Source organism: Phymastichus coffea, unplaced genomic scaffold (assembly GCF_024137745.1).
Source record: "Phymastichus coffea isolate CEN01 unplaced genomic scaffold, Cenicafe_Pcof_1.1 PCOF00039, whole genome shotgun sequence".
Classification (NCBI taxonomy): domain Eukaryota; kingdom Metazoa; phylum Arthropoda; class Insecta; order Hymenoptera; family Eulophidae; genus Phymastichus; species Phymastichus coffea.
Genome location: NW_026706850.1, coordinates 2061590 through 2083220, shown reverse-complemented (window position 1 = coordinate 2083220; position 21631 = coordinate 2061590). Strand labels below are relative to the sequence as shown.

Below are 21631 nucleotides of genomic sequence, written 5' to 3'. Positions count from 1 at the left end.
GTTAGATAAGCCAGAAGATATAACAAAGTGATAACTACGGGAAAATGTTAAGGAAAGCTTGATACAAAGCTCGTAAACCCGTTAAAAGCAATGTGGTTACCGTAAAAAATATTGCAAAAAATAAATCTACAAAGTTATTACAATATGCAGAACGAAAAGTTGAGCCCCATTACAAGCACATCCTGTCGTAAATTCCCTTTTTACAACGAAGAGAGCACGCTCGCAGGCGAAATTGCAGTAACAGAGCGCGCGGGAAAATCTCCCAAGGAAAGCTCGGCAGCAACAAAAATTTAGCAGGCCGAGCGCGCGCGCGCGAGCAAGTAGCGAGTGAGCGAGGAAATACGACCGACAAGGGTAAGATCCTTGGCTGAATAAGGAAGAACTTCAGCCGCATAAAAGAATCATCGTCCCTAGGAATTCACGTGCGAGAGGGAAACTACTACCTGGCCCCATCGGATATTGATTTCAATTATTAATTTTGAAATCTCCCTTGGTACGCTTCTACCTGCCGCGTGTTTTATTGAGCGAGGATTCTTTGTGGGATACGTTGAAAAATGCGGCTTGATCGTTTGACTTTACGAGCTTGACTTTTTTACAGCAACATCGAGGCTACTAATCTTTGGAATCTTGATTCTGACTGACACTTAAATCTTTTTATTTTATTAAGAATCAGATGAAAACAAGGTTTAGTAGAAGTTACTCGATTTAAGCATATTTCTATTGTGATTACGGAAAAAAGCTGTTTAATTAATTTTCTTTCAATTCATGATTTGTTTAGTAAAATAAAATAAAATGAAAAATAAAATAAATAAGTTATAAACATATTTGTATCACATTGAAAAACAATATAATCACAGTTACATTCAACCATTTTGATGATATTTTCTAACAAATTATTTAAAAATATAATCTCTTTCTTTCGCGGTGAATTTTTAAGATTGCACTGAATACTGCAGGTACGTTTTTTGGTTATTTTGGGATATTTTTCAAAATCTGAAAGGCAAAAATTAATGAATTGAAAAAATCACATTTTTTCGAAATTTCGAAAAACTTGATCTCATTAGAATCATATGAATATTTTTGTCATCCTCCGGTATATAAAAATAAATTGATTACCCGTCAAATTATGACGCATGATGGTCTTAAGGCACAAATGATTTGAAGAAAACTATTTTTTTATCAAGACAAAGCTTCCTCTATGAGGAAGCACTATTTGCGTGGAAAAGCAACACTATTCGATGCTTCGGAAATGCAAGCATTAAAAATTTTCCAATATCCTGCAATCTCTTGCAATATTCTGACCAAGTCATATAAACCGCTCGAGTTAAATCCAAGAATAAATATACACATAGTGCAAAAGCCAAGTATGTAAATCTTTGGCAATATTTATAAGGTACGTGCGAGGAAACTTGTGCGATGTTCGATCGGCAAAAAGCTACTACTACCTTAGAACGAAACTCGGGTGAATCAGGGATTACGTGATCTTATGCGCTTTTGGCGACGAAAAGCTTAGCAAATTTTAAAACTCGCGGCAAAATCCGTCTTGTTGAGAATTCGAATATTAAATATTAATTTCTGCACTTTAGCTTTGAATTTTACATAAAAACAACTTGCCTTTTTATCATCAGGTCGACTGCAGCGCGAGGATGTCTTCGAGAAGACGCTGTCCTGATCGCTTGCCGTGCTGTTGGGGGTGCGATTGTCAGAACCGTTGAGAAGTGGCTGCTGGGTACCGAGCTCTGGCACTGCGTACTCGTACGACGCGTCGACCGCACCATTCGCGTATAAGCCTGCAAAGACGGCCGCGATCGATTGAGACGTGGAGGCTAATTGCTCAATTTCGCTGTGGTTATGTGTGCATCGTCTAATGGCTTGGCATTGGATCAGAATGGATAATGCTATACGGTCAGGTATCATTAGGTAAATATACTATTGTTGAAGTATTGTTTTAGCCTGAAATATCATATTTTTGACATAATTTTAATCAATCAGTCTCTTTTTTTGAAGTCTACCTTGATAAAATTTGAGAATTGATATCCATGTTCTTTACAACTCTTTTAGACTTTCATCAAGGTATACTTGTTCATCGAAGAACTTTCGGCTTCTTTAAACTTGTTGAATGCTAACTCCGCTTGAATAATGCGTTTCGAAGATCTTATGACGAAAGTCACTGCTATACAATGTTGCGTATGATATATTATATATTCGCGACGTTACGGTTTCGTTTCTGGCTAAAGTTAGTGCGCCATTACTTCGGAAATTGTTAAACTTTGGCTATTATGCACAACGGACACCCGGGCATTATTACAGTAGATCGTCAGTTAAATTTCGAATCTCATTGTTTCGCGCGTGGACGTGAAAATGGTCTTTTAACGTCACCTAAATGGTCGCGCGTAACATTGACCTAGTTAATTTGGATCATATCGTTCGTGAATACCATTTTACGAGGATACGATTTCATAGCATTTAATACACGTATGAATTTTCATTATTATTGTTTTCAAATAAATATACTGAAATCTGTTGGTTACAGTAAGATTAGATGACCAACTTTAACGACGATATCGATTGATTCAATGAGTCCAGATTCTGTGAAAATTATCAATAGTCACTTTGATATTTCTTATCAAATTTTTGTGTTAAAACTATAATTCACGCCATTCATTCAATTTATTTCAGATGTGGTGTATTGAGAAAACTGTAAGCATCAACAGAAAATAAAATTGAATAAAAAGTAAAAACTCACCTGTATGATTAACAGTGGGAGGCTTGTTGGTGACCATATCCTTCATTTCCATAACGACAGTGCTGTAGCTGTAGTAAGGCGCGTATTTAAGAGCCTGATACGGCTCCTGGTAGTCATCAAGCTTGACAATATCTAAAAGTCGGTTGCCAAGATCCCGGGGTAGCGTCGGCAGCGAGCCACCAGCATATCTTTCGTTTATTGTAGTCCAGAAAAACAGCAAGCGGGAAACAGAAAAAAAACACACGAGGCCACGGATTAAACGGGCTCTCTCTTTATCGGTACAGTAACGAGACGGAAAACAACGCGAGCTCTCGCTCTCTCGTTTTTTATTGTTATCTGACTGTACGATGACAATTTAATTTGTTAACAAGCAGTTATTTGTCAGCTTTGTGTGCAATTATTTTTTAGTTGTGATATAATATTTTGCTGCTTTTTTTAGTACAATCTGTTTGTAGCGGTGAGAGTTAAACTTTTTGGTTAAATGTGTGCTAACAAAGGATGAAAAGTAAAAATTAAAGTACGTTAAATGCAAAGCTTGCAGTGTTGTTATTGTTATTTTAATGCTCATTGCCGCTTGTTTTTTATGGTATTGTAGGTTTTTTCAGCTGGAAATTCGTCTCGTTCGTAAGTAGAAAATGATGGGCATTCCGGTAATTAATGAGTCAAAAAAATTGAAACTGAAATTAGGTTTCAATACGGCGATGTTATCTTAAAAATTGTACGAAAGATAAATGAAATGACACCAAAATCGAGTATCGAGGCAAGAGAGGGTGATGATATAACGAGCGAAGGTATAGACTAGAAACGAAAAAAGGAAAAAAGCAGGGGAAAAAAATAAAGAGGTAGTGAAGGGGCGTTTTCATTGGGACGTTATTGGACGACCGCTAACGAGCTTCATACGTCGATTGAGAATTGCAAGAGAGAAAAAGAAAGTATCGAGAGGAGGAGAGAGAAAAAAAGAAACGTAGCGTGGGTTGGGAGCAAAAAAGGAAGACCGAGAGGGCGCTCGACCGCAAAGCGACGAGTGATACTTTCCTGATTTTCAGGAGGAACATTTTTAGACTCAACGCTACTTCATTGAAACTTCTTTTTACGAGAATTTTCACGTTAGAGCTTACTTTTTTGTGCTACTTTAATCATGCTTGCATGAAAAGTGGCAATGGCATATTTTGTATATGTTATTGTCGAAATTTCTATCGGTATGTTAGATAAATACGTGATTGTTAATTCGCTGCTTTATTCGATTAAAAAATGAATGACTCCTCAGAAGCGCGATTATAAATTAAATTTCTGTAAGTTTGATTTATGACTATAAGGAAGGAAGTATTTCAAAACACGTTTTGTTCTTTTTTCCAATTTAAATATTTATTTCACTTGTTGAAAAGTAGAAAAATATAAAATGTATGTTCTTATCAGTATAGATTACTATCAGTATAGCAAGTTACTATTGCTTTACAATTTAGTCATTACAATTTAGAAATATATTACTTACTCGTCCAATACGCTAATTAAGTGACTTAATATGTAGTACGAACGAATCTATTTGATTGTATTGGCAATCCCATATATTATCGTGATTTGAATTACTTTTGATAAAATCAATTAATTGCGCACGTAATGTTTTTTATGCCGGCAAACTTAAGTCACAAATAAAAGTTTCGGAAGTATTGGCTTTCAATTAACTTACAGACTAATAAAAATAAGTCGACTTTTATCATTTGGCACGTTGAAAACTTGTAATTATTACTCATAGTCTTTTTCAAAATTTGTGGCATCGTCATATTGCTATATTAGTGAACAACATCTTTATTGATTCTCAAAGTACTGCAGAATTGCAGTAGTGGTATATTATTTATTATTATTGTAACATTATCACAGGAAGGATCATGTAGAAAAATATTAACTTGAAAATAAAAAACGAGTTGTATAAATATTTTGTTCACGATACTAAGTAATTCTTTAAGAAAAGTTGGCAAGTTCTGTATAAGTCTTTACGTGTATTATTTGGTATCTTATAAAATAAGTTTTTAAATATTTCTGTGGTTTGTACTACACTTAAAATATTACCCGTATATTACGCTGCAGGAATGTCGTGTATATATATATATATATATATATATAGATATCTACGCAAATGAAAATATATTCTAAATCTAGGTGTACGTACTCAAGAAGTTGCACGAGACAAATATAGCATTGGTGAATGAAATATTATATAAGATTAGAACGTTGAACAATGACTCGATTGAAATATACATTATACTGAAATCTCGTGCAATGTCCTTAGCCTTTAACGCTCTCAGGCCGGCAATACAAGTGATGGCCGTCGATGAGCGTGGCGTGCTCGTCGAAAATCGAAAGCTCATACCTCTCGTCGTCCTCGAGGGTGTAGGCCATCAATGCAGCTCCTTTTTCCACGGTGGCGCAAGTTGAACCGAGATGAGATGGAGTTTTACCATTGACTGGACTGGCGAAACATTTGCGTTGCCTGTGACGTGTGACAATCAAAAAGATCGCCACCGCCAGCAACAGTATCACCGCTGTTAATACGCCAATCACCACTGCCATATAAGTTGGATCGTCGTGTTTTGCCTGGGAAACCGGGGGTTGCTCGCGCACTGTTGACATCGAGCCATTTTTCTCGATGAAGATATCACTTTGAGCTGGCGTTTCCGTTGATGGCATTAGCTCTTCTGACGTGAAATTGCCGTGAGCTACCACTGCAACAAGAAAAATAATAATAGTAAATATGTTGATTGGTAAAGTAAGTTAACGAGTTACTTATGATTATCTTTTATTTGTAACAATAAATTCACCGCTTTAAAGGTCTTTTTCGTTGATTATTCAGAAAAGAATCAATTTACATGGTAATATAAATTTATAGAACATTTCCCAACGGCAAGAATTCCTTGGAAAAGAATTAATTTTCGAAATTTCTTTCGCTTTGTCGACTTTTATTCTAACTTTAAATGTTCGAAATTTAAAATTGGTTCGTATTCATCCATAAAAGATAAGTTACAGCTTACAGAAACGTATACAAACGTTGCAAGTTCTCCTCTTATCTGAATTTTTGATTAAATATCTTAAAAAATGGCAAGTGATTTATCACTATAAAAATCCTAAGTTTGAAAACTAATCGAGTCGAATGAAATTCCAAAATGTTTCGCATGGTAAGGAAGCTTTGGCCAAGCAACAAAATTTATATACGAAGTGAAAGTGTCATAGAATCTCAAACGGTCCGGAAATCAGGGCTCACAGAGAAATTAATATTCATTAAAACTCGAAACGGTTTTTGCTTACAGAAACTTTTAATTAGTATCTCTAATTTCCTGATGTATTAAATTGAGTAATCATTAAAATTTGCTATGCTGGTAGTCGAGCAACGTCAAAACTCATTTCATTCGAGATTCTACTTGCCATCAGTTTTGAAGTAACACTTATTGTGCTCCACCGAATGCGTAATTCGGCACAATTAGCATAATTAGAAAGGCATGATAATACGGGTAATAATCTGTCGAAACATCAGATGAAAATAGACAGAAACGATCGTTACATAAGAAGCTTTTACGGATTTCAAGCAGAACGTATTCTATAAAGATGAATAGAGCCATGAGGTCTAATTAAGAAAGTTTTGAACGATAGTCACTCATAAGTACATCATTAAATATTAGAAAGTTGGTTGTTCGTTTTTACGTTGATTATAAATATTGAAATTGCAAGTAAATCAGATTAACCATATCTTCTATTAATAATCCATTTTTACGTCGTAAAATTAATTGTTATTTGATCATTTTAAAATTTAAATGTAAGTTGCGAAAAGCTTAAAGCAACTAAAAAGTCGATGAAGTCTCAAGAAATACTGGCTGTACAAAATGAATTTTGAAACGTCAACACGAAGTGGTATTTTTGGTGTTTTTTCTTAGCAGAGCTGAGATATCCGACGTGGCAAAACAGGAGTGAAAACAAAAACCGTAACATGCCTCACAGCACTATAAGTCGTTTTATACCAGTATGAAAGACGACCTACAATATATTCTAGGCGCATGTCTGCATGGATTTGGCATGGTCGACCGGAAAGCTCAATTAACGAGATGTCTATTTTAAGTTTAAAAGTTTTTGATTGCTGAATAATGAAAGTATGATATATCATCCTCGATTGCTAATTATCTGAAAAAAAACTAATAATAACGTAGATGACTTTATTTATTATTTCATTACGTTAAATTTGTATGTATAAATCATTTTTTTTAATGCCCCAAAATGTTTCCGTTGGAGAACTCGCGTAAACACAGCTGCCAGAAACTATTAATTTCTTCACACGTGAAATTGTACGAGCCACAAGAAGGCATACGTACGTACGTATAAGTCGTTGGTCGCGCACTCGCGACGCACATCCGCGTAAACTCGTCGTCTCCGCGGGACTACGACGACGGACGGCTGCGACAGCCGCTCCGAAATCTGGCTCTCGAGGAAAACACACGCGAATATAAGCGTGTCATTTATACGGCTTTTGCTGCGGGGCGGGGGGGTGGTTAAGCCGTGTGGTCCCTCGGAATTCCCGGGAGGAGGGGATGGTCGGGATTACGGCGACGGCAGCGGCGGCGGCTCGTGCAGGAAACAAAGCTGTCTTCTCGTCGTGTTTGATATCGGATTTTAGCGGGCGACGCTGAACCTGCCACCCCACTCCGCGTTAGCCTTTTCTATGAAATCTGATATTAAACATTCTTTGCACGCCAGACAAGGGATTTTCTGCTCTGGCAGGTGACCGCACCATCGCACAACCACGTTTTCTTTTAATTTTTTCTTCTAACGGAAGGGAGGGTTGCGTCCCGCTGAATAACTTGGTTACAGACCACTATGCACGAGGGATACTGAGATGTCATAGTTTGAACATGATTATAATGTCAAGTCGAGCGGTCACTCGACTATTCGGATTTCTTATGGATTTGAAAATAATTTTGTTAATGAGCAGAGTGACATGCATAAAATGATATGTGAAACATTTGAAAAACTTTGAAAAAATGTACAAGGTTTAAGAGAATTTAACACTCGTTTCGAGAGTAAAACTCCACAGTGTCAACTTTGTACGTATTATTTGAATGAAACTTTGAAAATAGGACGTCAAAACGAACTGTCGCTAAAATTTATAGGTCAATTTTGAGCCAGCATATAACCAACTACTGAGCTATAGTTTATATATATACATACATAACTTCAATAACACGATATTCCAAGAGCAGGAAGAAACGTCGATAATTTGCAGTTACGTATAATGGGTCAGGAAAGATGTAAGCCACGTTAATGTCATGCATTTGGCGCGATACACAGGGAAGCTGTCATCCGAAGGCATTGCGGTCACGTCATATCGGGGAATGGCCGTTTATCGAAAATTTTCCAATTTTCTCCCTTGCGTCCGCACGCGACGCGTCGCAAGCTTGCATGCAAAAGCCACGCGTGTGCAGCTGATGCACGACGTCAAACGCCACTAATGCAGCTCTCCCTCCCTTCTCCATTTCTCTTCCTCTCTGCTCTTGCCTTCATCTCGCTTGAGTGCCAATTTTTAGCTCTTTGATTTAGCGCGCTTAATGGAAATGCACCGCAAACTTCATTCGCACGCCGGTCAGCGCGACTGATCCGTTCCTTTCTTCTTTTTTCTATTTTTAAGGATTTTATTTTTGAGATTGATAGGAGCGTTAAATTGAAGATTGGATTAAACCAGTTTTTTCAATTAATTGCGCAATTGAAAATTGGAGGAAACTTTTATTACGTCAATAGTTTAAAATATTCTTCAGAACATCCACTACTTGATCTTTAGAAATCTATGCATAGGTAATCGTCGGCGGGCATCAGTAGTGACGCTTCGAAATCATTGAATCCTAAAGACCCGAAACATTACGCAGAGAGAACGTTTGAAAGCCTTCTCCACCGAGCGATGGAATATGAGCGCATAAAACGCATGTGAAAAAAAGCCAAGAAGGTAAAAGTAGGAAATAGTCCCTATGTGCTCACAAATTCTCATTAACGAGCTGCGCCAATGAACTTTTCGATCCTATTGAATTCGAGGTTTATTCTTTTATGCTTTTTCTGGGATAAAAAAATGGTAATTGTATAAAGTCGTCCTAATTAATAATCAGCAATTTCATTATTATGCGTATAATACATCATTTTCACTTATTTGATGCTCAGGCTTAAACGCAAAATTAGATTTCTAGGAGTACAAGTCTATTTTAGTCAGCCGTAGATTTTTTTTTTCGTTATATGCTTTCATACTGGCGTAGGTACATCCTAAACTGAAAATATAGTAATACAAAATCCAGTAAATTGAATACAGTGAACATAACATTTCAATATCTCGAAAAATGTATGCCGGCGAATTCAAGAACAATTTAAGTCGATCATATTCTTGCACTTGTCACATTTTCGCTAGCAGATAAAAATGTTTCAATATATACGTCATATACGATTTCTCGAGTTATCTCTTTCTCAGGTTTTTATTTGATGTACACTTCTAGGTGAAAATCTTTTTCTTTAGTTCTTTTTCTCTTCTAAATCCATTTTAGGAAAATTGACGAAGTACTTCATTTTAATGGAAATGAAGAAGTTATTTCACTTTTAATAGATAATTTGGTAAAATATTTCTGATCGAACCCCTTTTTGCGCACTACCTTAATAATGTCAATCCACTTATCATGAAAAAAGAGAGAAAACGTTCATTGCGCACGTAGGAAGCATAAAAAGTAAAGCTTACCAGAGACGAAAGTAACTTCGCTGATCATAATCCACTTAGCAGCAAAGTGTAGCCTGAGTTTAACGAACTTTCCCACGCGATTGTGAAGTTTGACCGTGATGTTGTGTGCATGCTCGAAAATGCTATCCTCCACGGAATTATAGGTTATCGGCTCTCCACCGTAATACTTGCCGCCTATGCTGAATAGAGCTTCCAATTGAGAGAACATCTGAAAAAAGTCAGCTTGTTACTTAAACATTAATTTATACATCTATATTGGCTAAAAATTTACAGTTTATTCGTTAACTGTTATTCGTTAATCAATAGTTTGTCGCTAAAATAATGAAAATGTAAGATTCAATTCAATTTTAGTTAGAAGAAATAAATAACTGCATCTAAATCATCAGATCCTACGTAAAAATGAATATTTGGCATGAGAGATTCGCGTTTTTCATTTTCTTATAAATTCCAAATAATGCCAAACGATAAATTTTCCAAAAGAAAGTATCTCTCGCAGAATATAGAATCATAACAAACAATCGTTTTGTTTGGAAATTTGTTAATTAATACCTGATCATACCTCAATCTAAGTATACTAAAATTTATGAAATAAAAGCTCGAGGTAGTGAAATATGAGTTGAGTAACGAATTTCTGTAACCGCATTATGAATAACCGTCGTATATAAGGTAAGAAGTGTCTCTCGTAACGTTTCCGTACGAAACCCTAAAGCGTCACGCGAGAATTGAATGAGCGAACGATGCGAATTAATCTGTTAAACGCGAACGCGAGACCGGGGCGTCGTCGTCAATGTATATTCTCGTAAATCACTTTTCGCGCGCGCGACATTGATAGATGCGACAGCAGGTCCAAAAACTTGCCGCTTATTCCAACTTTTCCGAGCGCGCAACGAATTACGTCTGTGGCTTTTCTCTCGCTTTCGCGAGCGATGGTGGCCACTCACTTGGAACGGAGGAGCTTTTCCAAGTTCGATGAACCGCGTGATCCTATTATAAATCAGATATTTTACGGAGGTAGAGGATCGATTTAAGTTTTTTAGCTCTGTGAACTGTGAGACAGAGAGAGAGAGAGAGAGAGAATCCAGGACGTTGAATATTCAGTACTGTCAATTCAACGAGTTTTTTGTGCGATCCAACTTTACAATTATCCTACTACTGCGCGATTTTCAACCTGCGCGACTGATACGATTCGTCAAACTTTCAGCGAACAAAGCTGAAGACAATGACGAATCGAAAAATTTGCTCGACCAAATCACGATGTGTAATCACATTGAGAGAAGCGACCGCAGTGAATTAAACTAAATGTTGATCATATTGTAAGAGCCAAATGACACACAACGAAGCTTAATGAATTCATTGATTCCACGCAAGACAGGGCCAATCTGCGGCGTTGTTGATTAAGCCAGAACACGCTAGACACCGCCAACAACTTATATATTTCGCTGAAGAAAATGGAATGTGATTAATCGTGATGAAGATATATACGAGCTGCGTATGCTATTTAAAATAGATAGTCATCTTGCACGAGACGAAGTAACAAAAGAAACAGAGGAGTTCTTTTTTTCCATTCATGAATATATACGCGAGATTTGCTAAATAGATATTGTTGGAACGTCGGCATTCCTCGTTTTTTTAAGAATGATGGATTTGAATAGCCGTAACTGATTCATTTTTTCATGAGCACTGACTGTACTTGCAACAGATGGAAATGACGTGAAACAAATGTTTCTTTATGCACTATCGTTGTCTATGTGATGTTTACAATTCCAAAAAGCTTTCAGACAGAAAGAAACATTACGAATTTTTCTATGGCAAATATCATTTTTACAAGATAAACAAAGATGATTGTCAAATATTTTATATTTTATGGAAAAAAAATGTTTTTCGTTCAGATATGCTGCAACAAAAACATATAATCGAATTCGATAGCGAACGCATAAAAGAAACGGGAATGAAAATAGCATGATGTTATTCCGATCACGTATAATTTCCATGGAAATGATTTATTTGCCCGAAAAATCGGAATGCGGTAACACATATCGAATTCCATTTGGAAAATCAGCTTTCACGGATGTAAAAGAAACAATATGAAAACGCAAACATTGAAAATTTCAAAAAGGACCAGAGAGAAAGGTGGCCAATGAAATTACATCGCCAATATGCGCACCATAGAAAATTACCCCTATTGAAAAAGTCTGCTGAAGTTGCTTTCCACGGGAAATAAAATTAAAATCTCTGTCCCGCAGTCGCCACAGTAATTTTTCAACAATGCAAACAGTTTTTGGGCCAAAAGGGAGAAGAGAGCAGTCCTCGCCAACGAAAAAAAAATTCCAACAGCTGCATGCAGACACACTCAGAGGTAGGGAAAGGTAGCGCGCTGCAGTCGCTGATATTTCAATTTTAAATTGAGTCGCGACTGTATCAGTGGATACAACGCTGCTGCTCTTCTCTTTATGCATCGCAAAACGACCAAGGATTGGTACACGAATCAGATTTGGCATACGGTGCAAGCTCGTGGTATTAAATTGAGAGCTATGCATGAGGTTTTTCTCATGGAATCTACTCGTAAATATAGTTCAGCCATTTGTAAACGACGCGTGACGACACAATTCAGATTTCCGTGGAATCTGTGTCAACAGAATACATGTTGTTTGACATTTTGTAAGGCGATTAAGACTTTTAGTCAAAATTAAACTGGAAAATTTCATAAAAACCTTCCACACCGATAGATTATCTCTCAATGATGTTTCGTTCTTGATGCTTCATACTTCTATTTCCATTTTAAATCTACATCCATTCATTTTGAAATGCATGCGTCACTGAAAAAATGAACATCGAGAAATGTTAAGAGTTTATAACGAGGAGATCCAAGCTATTATGGATTTAAAAAGGGAGGCAGAAGGAGCTCTTTTCCATAAAAATTTATTCAGCTTTTCAGATGCAAAGAGATTCCGAAAAAAATTTCAATAACATTATGTGATAAAAATGCAAATTGCATTAATTTTCTACACGCAAGGTAGATTATCTTCCTACGCCTCCAAGGTTTAAGCTTCATATTCACTTTAATTAAGCTTCATTATCGAAATTTGATCACGCTAAACGAGCCTCATTTTTCTCTACCTACAGTGTTATCTTCATAACAATGCCAATAATTTAATGACGCCATGGTTTGAAATCGAGCTACCCAGTAGAAACGCTATCTGAAAAATGTTATTCAAATAACAGAATGAGATATCATATTTGAAAATCATAAGTGATAAAGCTAGTGGATGTATTCCAAAAACGAACGAAAAAATACTCGATCCAAGCCGTCACGAAAGAAAATACATTCAGCCGCTTAATCACTCGCGCTTCATCTGCAAAACAAACGAAGAGAAAAGTATACCAATGAGCTCAAGTACGTCCAACTCCGCGGTGCGGGCTCAACATCCATCTTTTTCCAAGCACTCGGCTTTCCATAAATAAAAGCCGTCTTAAATTCGATGCATTAAGGGCGAAATATACCCCACCCCCTCCATCACGCGAACAAAGCCAGCTTATATACTATACACACAAACTAATTTCGATTTTAAAACTTTCGAAGTATGAACAAAGCAACGCGTTCAATCACGTAATTCGTGCGCGTCGTATCTTTGGTAACCGAATGGTGATGTTTGCTTTCTTTTTTTGCGGTTAAACACGCGAAGCTGCGTGTAATGCAGCGAGAAACGGGAAAAAGCTCCTATTCAAATTCTCCGTAGCATTGTTTCATGCGAATGAAAACACGCTCTTCATTTTTAATGTTTCAAGCTTTTGAAATATTCGAACGAATTATTACTTCGTGAAGGGTCGAGGAAATTTGTATGAAAACTCGCTCGTTGCGTGTACGCGCCTTTTTTTATTATGCCTTGAATTCGAAAGGCAATGTTAACGAAAAAAGTTGGATGAACGAGGAAATTTTTATTTTTTCCAAATTAGTTTTATGTTGTGAATGGTGTTCATATTTTACTTTAGACATTAAAAAACTTGCAAATACTCATTTAATGATGGTGTTACGTTTTGGAATTTGATTGATAAAAAGTGACTAAACGTTTACTTTTAGTTAAGTGTAATTTGAAAGGACGAAATCGAGGCAGTTAAACACTTCACCTAATGAAACATTAATGAAAGTGAACGAAAGAAAACTATTTAATTGCTTGCAACAAAAACTTAGTGTACACTGGCGTGTTTATTTATTTTTTCCACTGAATTTCGGAAAAAATAGTAAGTAACCTTTTCACTATATATCATTCAAGCGCATCACTGAAACTAATGAGTTGAGCGAGGAAATGTAGTATACCGGAAAAATCAATCAGCAAAAATCAGGAGGATTCCATAACGGAGAGAACTCATTAAGTCGATCGTCAAGAAACTTAAAAGCTGCGCTAAAGCGAATAAAGCGTACGCATGGGAGGTAGCTTTTATATGAAAATCACGTACTCCTTGGTAGAGTGACTTGAAGCGTGAAAAAAAGGCATTGCATTAAGTTCATCCACTTAGGCCGAGTCGAATCCGAAGACGTGCCTTTCTTCCTTTTTATCTCGCCTTCGACACGCACATTGGCTTTTAGAGAGTCTCGCGGCTGAGTATAAAAAGGGAGGAGCGGAGGTATATAGGCGCGCTAGGAAGGACGAGTAACAGCTCGTCGGCAGTGTGAGGATGCTGTGTGAGAGATGCAATTTCTTGTCTCAAAACTTTTGTCGTCTGTATACGGGTTCTTTTATCTTTCTTTTTCCGTCTGACATTGATTTTTTTGTTAAAGGATTGTATGCGATAAAAATGTTATTAACGAATTTACAGACAATTGTTTTTTCTTTTAAAAATAAATGCAATTTTTCTTTTTCATCTGTAAAATTTATTTTTTAACGTGATACTTTGTGCTTCATAAACTATCAAACATCAAATTTTATAATTCTGCCACAGTGATAAACTTTCAAAGACAAAATTTATATTTTAGTTTTGAACTTCAGAGAAAAATCAATTTCGAATATTGCCAATACCACTATGATCTTTGAAATACAATTTCTTTTCGCAGAAAAGTCCTTGTGAAAAATAAGCAATAAAGTGGAAGAAAAAATAAAATTTCGTGAGTGATATTTTCTATGTATAAGATAATATTTTTCGAAGGAAATATGTCCATCAAGCAAAATTATTGCTGTGCTAAAATAATTTTTATTTTTAGGAATTTTCATTTAGTGTATAGAAATTTGTAGTTCAATATGATCGGTTTCAAATAATTTTTACTATAATTATTTATTTTAAGCGACAATTTACTACATGACATAATTCCAATCAACAAAATTATCGAAGGCAATAGTAAGAGATAATTTAAAAATCTGAATTTTTTCCGATTAATCGTAAAAATTATAACTAGCCATTTGTAAACTCAGCCTATACATTGCCGTCACCTGTTCACTCTCAATTTCGTCATGACGTTCGTTCTCATTCCTCTCCCTTTTCAAACTTTTCTCTCGCTCTCGTGAAGGGAGCGCTCGCTTGGATCTCTCTTTTTTATCCAGAAGCGAGTGAAATATATTGAAGATTCGACGGGCGTATCTCTGATAAAGAGCCGAGTGGAATATTCAATCAAGGCGCAGAGCAGCAGCAGCAGCGGAGCATCGTAGACGCGCTAGTTGGCTTTGCCGGTGTGCAAGGCAAGTCTTCTTCACTGCGAGTTGGCAATAACGATGCTGCTGCTATGTATGCGCGTCTTTGGCATTATGCGCCGTGGAAAGGCGAGCACCAAGCCTCCTTTTACTCGTGAGTTACTCTCAAGCTGGATTATTATGCCCTATTTTGTCTCCGCACTTGCAACTCACGAATGCCAAATTTAAGAGATTATTATTATTATTTCGCGAGTAATTTTTGAGTTTTTCCCTATTGGGCCTATTGTCTTCACGCTAACTTACTGCAACAATGAAAGAGCTTTTCATTTATACTCGCAGGAATTTTTTAATTGTGCTTTATTACCTTCCTGTACTACATTGACTTTTTTATTTCTTCGAACTAAATTTTTGGTTTCGATATAATTTTTAACAGGATCTTGTATATCGCTTTTAAATTCTTCATTTTATTTGAAATCCGTTTACAAGAAATAAATAGTGTAGGGTAAGAGCGGAACACTTCAGAAAGGGTTACTATTTACTTGAATTAGATGCCTTCATACGAAATTCTGACGCCGGATTATTCCTTTTCAATTTGGATGACATTTGCTTCTTCATTTTGCTCACTTTCAATAGAATATTTGAAGAATATATAACAAAACGGCAGTAAACTTGCATCGCTCTTTGTTCTCGATCTTAAGAATTGATCAAAATGGTATTTAGCCATATATTGTGAAAATTGATCACTATACCAAAGATATCGCAAGTACCTTGAGTTGACTGCTCGTTGCCTATTATCATAATTGAATTTTACTGGATAAGAAGATGACAAACAAACAAACAATTTCTTTTTTCGCAAAAAATAATTCTATGACTATTATTAATACTTATTGCACGACTTTGAGGTACTTTGATAGTTTACATTTAAATACTAAAATTATATTTTTAGTGACAACAATAAAATAAATGAAATGGCAGAACATAATCCCATGGGCAATTTGGCAGAAAGTTTGGAATCGAAGACATTCCAGTAGAACTGCGCACTTATCGCACCAAGCGCTAAGAAGAGATCGGGAGCACGAGAAGACGGAAAAAGTCCCAGATAAAGGTCGGTTACTCTCTCTCACTAGACGACTAAGGAGGTAGATAGGTATGAGACCGAAGCCTGTTGATCTCTAGCTCTCTCTCTCTCTCTCTCTCGTGCGACGTCCGTCGGAAGTGCGCGCTATTTTGGTATTCAGCGTGAATCCGAGACGCGACACGAGAGTATGGCGGCATTATGCCAAACTGAGCAGAACACGCGATTTCACGAGTTTAACTATCGGCGATATTCGTATTCCCTTTTCACACGATTTTTCGGTCGCTCATATCTTGGATTTAGAAAGACCTAGAGAGAGAGACAGACAAACAGACAGATAGAGAGAGAGAGAGAGAGAGAGAGAGAGATAAAGCGAGAGACAGAGGGAGTGATGGGGAAATTGACTAGAATTTCTCGTTAAGATTTTTATTTGTTTTCGAAAAGCTTTTTGCAGTATTGAAAATAGCGCGAGAATGACACGTTTTAAGTTTTAACGCAACGACTTACGTACGAAATATGCGAAACTTGGACTTTAGAAGTTGAAGCTCCAGTCGAGGTCGTAAGGATGTCACGTTACCTCTTAAAATGGTAGCTACCTGGTCTCTCCTAAACTTTCGGCCAAGAATCTTTAATATCTTACTTGGCCGCGTAATGTAACTTGAAATCGTAGTGGAAGGTAACTCAACTTTGAGTTAAATCGAAAAACTTGAGATTGGAAAGGATTTGTCAAATAATCTATCAACTAATACATGTTTTAACAACCATTTTTAATTGAAAAGTGTATCAATCAAAACTAACGCAGCCCACACGTACATTGTTCATCGTTCATAAATAGGTATTCAAGTATATCTAGTGATCATAGCAAAATCTAGTCGCGAATGAGAGAGAAGCCAAATTCACGCGATATGCCGCTTGTCGTTTTAACTGCGGATGCATCAATATTCAAATTTAACCATAGAGAGTAGGATGCTGCCTGGTTGGGTTGTAGTAGATGGGTTACGCTCTCTCTCTCTCTCCTCTCTCTCGCAACGTTCGATTATCATTGATTTCAATTGGCCCGGACCAATCATGAATGATTTATAAAGTAGCCGTAAATGAGAAAATTCTCAGTCTAATTGATTCGAGGCATGTCGGTCAGACAAAAATATGCCGCTATCGCGCGAGGACAATCGTGTAAATTTCGAGTAATGAAAGTTAATTAAGAAAAGCGCGCGCGAGCGTTGATGATTACCCCTATCTCTTTTAAGGATGTCGAAAATGGGAAAATGTATATTGAAGACGATATTTTACTAACGAGTGTGTAATGGAACCTCTTAATAGCAGAAGTATGGCTCACGACAAAACCTATCTTATCGCACGAGGCAAATATATAAATGATTTCAACGTCAGTCACTGGCATACGTCTCTTAGCTCTTCAAAGAACATAAAGTACGTTCAGCCACGAGTTTTTTCAAAAATGAAAGGTCTTCTACTTGTATTGATTTTCGCTGCAGCGAAACAGGTATGTAACGAGTAATATTAACTATAATTGAATCAAATTAATTATCAGTGATTACATTTTATTTATTTTATGCTTCGTAAAGAGTGGCATTCTAGGAAGAACTATTAATGATGAAATTACCTCGCAACAAATGATAAATCAAACGCCTGATATTAAAATGCGTATTAATCAGATTAAGGATTTGGCTACTGCCTTCGGAAAAAATATAACAGAAACTTTAACTCAAAATATTACTACCGAACTAGAAAAGCACTCTATTGTACTCACAGCTGAGGTAAATAACATTTATATTTTACTTCTGTATTACAATTAATATTGTCTATCAATTATAGGAATTTTTCAACTACCATAAACGAACAGGTTCTCTTCCAGCAGAATGCAAATCTGTATATAATTCACAATATAACAAAGTGAAAATAAACATCAGCAATAAACTTTTTAGAAACATTACTAAACACTACAGGGAAAAAAACCAATTTTTAACAAACATAATCAAAAATGTAATGACACTTTTCTATATTTTTTTCGATTGTTTAATAAATAAAATTTTACATGAAAATATTCTGTTGCATAAAATCAGGGGCTGGAGGATTTTGAAAAAGGCAAATCTCAACCAACGTACGCAAATGATCTTCAAGTAAGAATAAATGAAGCTTTTAAAATGATCGACTCAATGAAAAAAGAAAAACATGAAGTTTTAAATGAAACTTTGAATTATTTACACGGAGACGAATGTTATACATACCTTCATCAAAATTTTTATTTACCTTTTATGAAATGCTTAAAAAAATATTAAGTGCTAATTTATAATAAAGAGATGACATGCCTCATCACGGTCGTCAATCATTTGTATCATTATATAAGAACCAATTTTTAATGATTTGGAATTCCTATAATATTTGTAATTAATTAATAAATGTTTGTTAAAATATTAATTTGGACGTTTTTATTTTTTCTCTACATGCTGTAAAAAAATATGTATTAATACTTTCTAGATTCTTAAAAAATTATTATGCCAAATAAATAGCGCTAAATATAAATATATGAGCTACGAATTTATGACGTATTTTCGTGTTTTTCGACTTTCAAGGCCACCAGGTAAATGTGAAGGCTTCGTGATGAAGAATGAGGAAATTGTACAGTGCATGTGACATTCGTATTGTCAAATACATAAATACATATTAATGGCTTTGTTGTTTGTCTGCGGTTGCCTAGTTTGATAGTGTTTCATTGATATTAGATCTAGTCTGTACACTTGAACTAAATTAAATTCCGTGATATGTACATACGTTTATTAGTAATAGTATTGAAACAGGCTTTCCTATTTTACGCAATATTTAAATTATTATTTGAAGCTGGCATCTTATAAAATTAAAAAAAAATGCAAATTTTATAATAATAAGTATCGTATGTAAAGGCATGAGATGAATTACGGTAGCAACTTGATTATATAATTATTAAATTGAATCGACTGACAGCTTGGATAAATAACATAAACAAAACAATTTACTGGCAATACTGTCAACTATATTTTTATTGTAAAATAAGTTACGACGTTTCGTCTACATAGTGAGTAGACCTTTTCAAGTCACTAAAAATGTACACATATATAATACATATAAATAATGCTATAAAATATTAAAATAAAGATATCACTCACTCAAATCAATAATACAAAACCAACGCAGATAAAATAAATTGTGGTGAAAAACCATGTCAAAGCCAATGTGACATTTGTATTCTATCGTAGCAATATAGCTACTAATACTCATTAAACCAAGAGTCAAACTAACATTGATTAAACTAAACTTGATTATGTTTTATAATGCGACGAGTTTATTCGTGAAAACCAATTTTTCATATTTTTATTCATAACTTCGAAAGTACAATCATTCAATAATCAAGAAACTTTTCAAAATTATTTATGCCACCATCGTGAAAAAACAGAAGCTTGAGATAATTAATCTATTGCATATTGTAGTCACGTAACTATGCACAAGTAATATATCGACAACATAAATAAACTAAAGTAGAAATAGACGAAGATACGGTGATGGTAATTCAATATAACGAAGAAATCTTGCGTTGTTGATAAGGCAACAATTAATCAACATCACAATAGCAGCTGGTTGTCTCATTAATGAGTATTTGCAGGCTTTTATTATTGTAAGTTAAGTATGTTATTCCATATAAATTTCGTACAGATAAAAGAAGTTTTTCATAGAATATTGTTTAAAATATTGTTACAAATAAGAAGTACAAGTGAGCTAGCGTTATTATTTGCGTCTCTCTCTCTCTTTCTCTCTCTCTCTCGCAACGTTCGATTATCATTGATTTCAATTGGCCCGGACCGATCATGAATAGCACCGAGAACACGAGAGTCGAATTATGCTGATGGATTTCAGCGTTGGGTAGCAGCATGAATCGAAAGTAGGTTTCTAATTATTACCGCTCGCCTGACACACTGCAATCTAGGTTTATTACCCAAATATCATCTCTGCCGAGAATAATTGAATATAAGGGAGATGTATATTGCGTGGATATTCGCTTCGGCAATTCTATCTTTGCTTTTAAAATATGCAAATTGCTATTAATGCCATTTCCTGCCGTTTGCATATAAATATAAAGTTACTGATTTTCGATATTGCTTGAAGCAGAATAGTTAAACACTGCAGTTGAATATACTCCATTCATTTTTTTACAAGTGATAATCGTTTTATTTAATTTTATATTTAATACACCAATATTTTCACTCACCTTGACATCCTTGGTGAACTGATTGTTGCAGACGATATGCACAGCCGAGAACTCCCTAACGCGATCGAATTCGAATTTGATCTCGATGGGTTGCCCATTCCTGGTATCATTCTTCCAACCAACCCAGCCTTTGCCTCTCACGTGCGAATGGAATCCATTCTTGTAGTTATCAGGGCCTGCCTTACCGTCAATCAACTGACCCAGACCACGACGTAACTCACCATCCCAGAGTCCGTCGTAGGTCACGTCGTAGAATTCCCAGTCTTTACTTCTTGTCTCCCCTTGGGGCATCGAGTAGGAGACTATACCATCTACGAATATACACACAATATCTAGATGAATTGCTGTATAGTTTTCTGTAGCCAATCATAGATGTGTATTTTCTTTTGTTGCTGTTTTGACCGGTAAAACTATCAACTATATTTATTTTTATTCTTCGAGAATATTTGCCGTAGAGATTAAAAATACAATAAGTATGTTACATTTATTAGTAACGTAATATATTACAACAACGTTGAGTTAATGTATTCTGCGAACGTGCAATTTATTACAGCATTATATGCAGTTGCTCCAGATAAGGTTATTTGTACCGTAATACAACTATATCTCTTGAAAGGACGTTAAATTGAACTTTGACAACATAATAATATCAAAATTGTACATTATTCGAAGTGCGCTACGAAAATTGAGAACTGGCCTGCATTAAAATATATGATACTCGGTGCGTTAATCAGAAGAAAAGCTCGGCTAGTATATATTTGCTTATTGGTGATTCCATGGAGGTAACGACACTAGCAGTGTAATGGGGAACGTCATTACACGAATGCACGTTTTTCAACAGGACAGAGACATTAAATGGTACTTACCACTCCAGTAACATCCGTAGAGCTCGACGCGCATGCAGACCGTCCGCATGTGCGAGTCGTAGGGCAAAAAGCGAATCTTGCTCGCCCATATGGGTGGGTCAAGCTCATGCTTTGCTTCTAGATACGTGTTGTCGTTGCCCTTAATTACCTGTAACAATGCAGGTGCATTTTAAACACATGTATCGTTAAACTTCATTACGAAATTTTGTGTAATTAAATGGCATTTCGTTGCTGCAAAACAATGATGCTCTAGATATTCTCGGATCGTATTAGGGGTGAGAAATTTGAAAATATTATCTCCATGATTTTTCTTTACT

The 21631-nt window shown here is 35.8% G+C and overlaps 2 protein-coding genes across 3 annotated transcripts in view; one reads left to right on the top strand and one right to left on the bottom strand.

Annotated features, from left to right (window-relative positions):
* The window catches only part of LOC131663943 (epithelial discoidin domain-containing receptor 1-like), a 127381-nt gene that overhangs the window by 14542 nt on the left and 91208 nt on the right, over positions 1–21631 (bottom strand). For both annotated transcript variants that reach the window (XM_058934731.1, XM_058934732.1), the window contains 6 exons: positions 21315–21462; positions 20449–20759; positions 9495–9702; positions 5115–5466; positions 2747–2934; positions 1615–1790 (listed from right to left, as the gene is read on the bottom strand). In XM_058934731.1, coding sequence (XP_058790714.1) covers positions 1615–1790; positions 2747–2934; positions 5115–5466; positions 9495–9702; positions 20449–20759; positions 21315–21462 — 1383 coding nt within the window. The remainder of the gene's footprint in view (positions 1–1614; positions 1791–2746; positions 2935–5114; positions 5467–9494; positions 9703–20448; positions 20760–21314; positions 21463–21631) is intronic.
* On the top strand, positions 17503–18602 carry LOC131663945 (uncharacterized). The gene is made up of 4 exons (XM_058934733.1): positions 17503–17691; positions 17774–17965; positions 18024–18191; positions 18272–18602. The coding sequence occupies exons 1-4, from the start codon at positions 17518–17520 to the stop codon at positions 18485–18487; spliced, it is 750 nt and encodes a 249-aa protein (XP_058790716.1). The 5' UTR covers positions 17503–17517; the 3' UTR covers positions 18488–18602.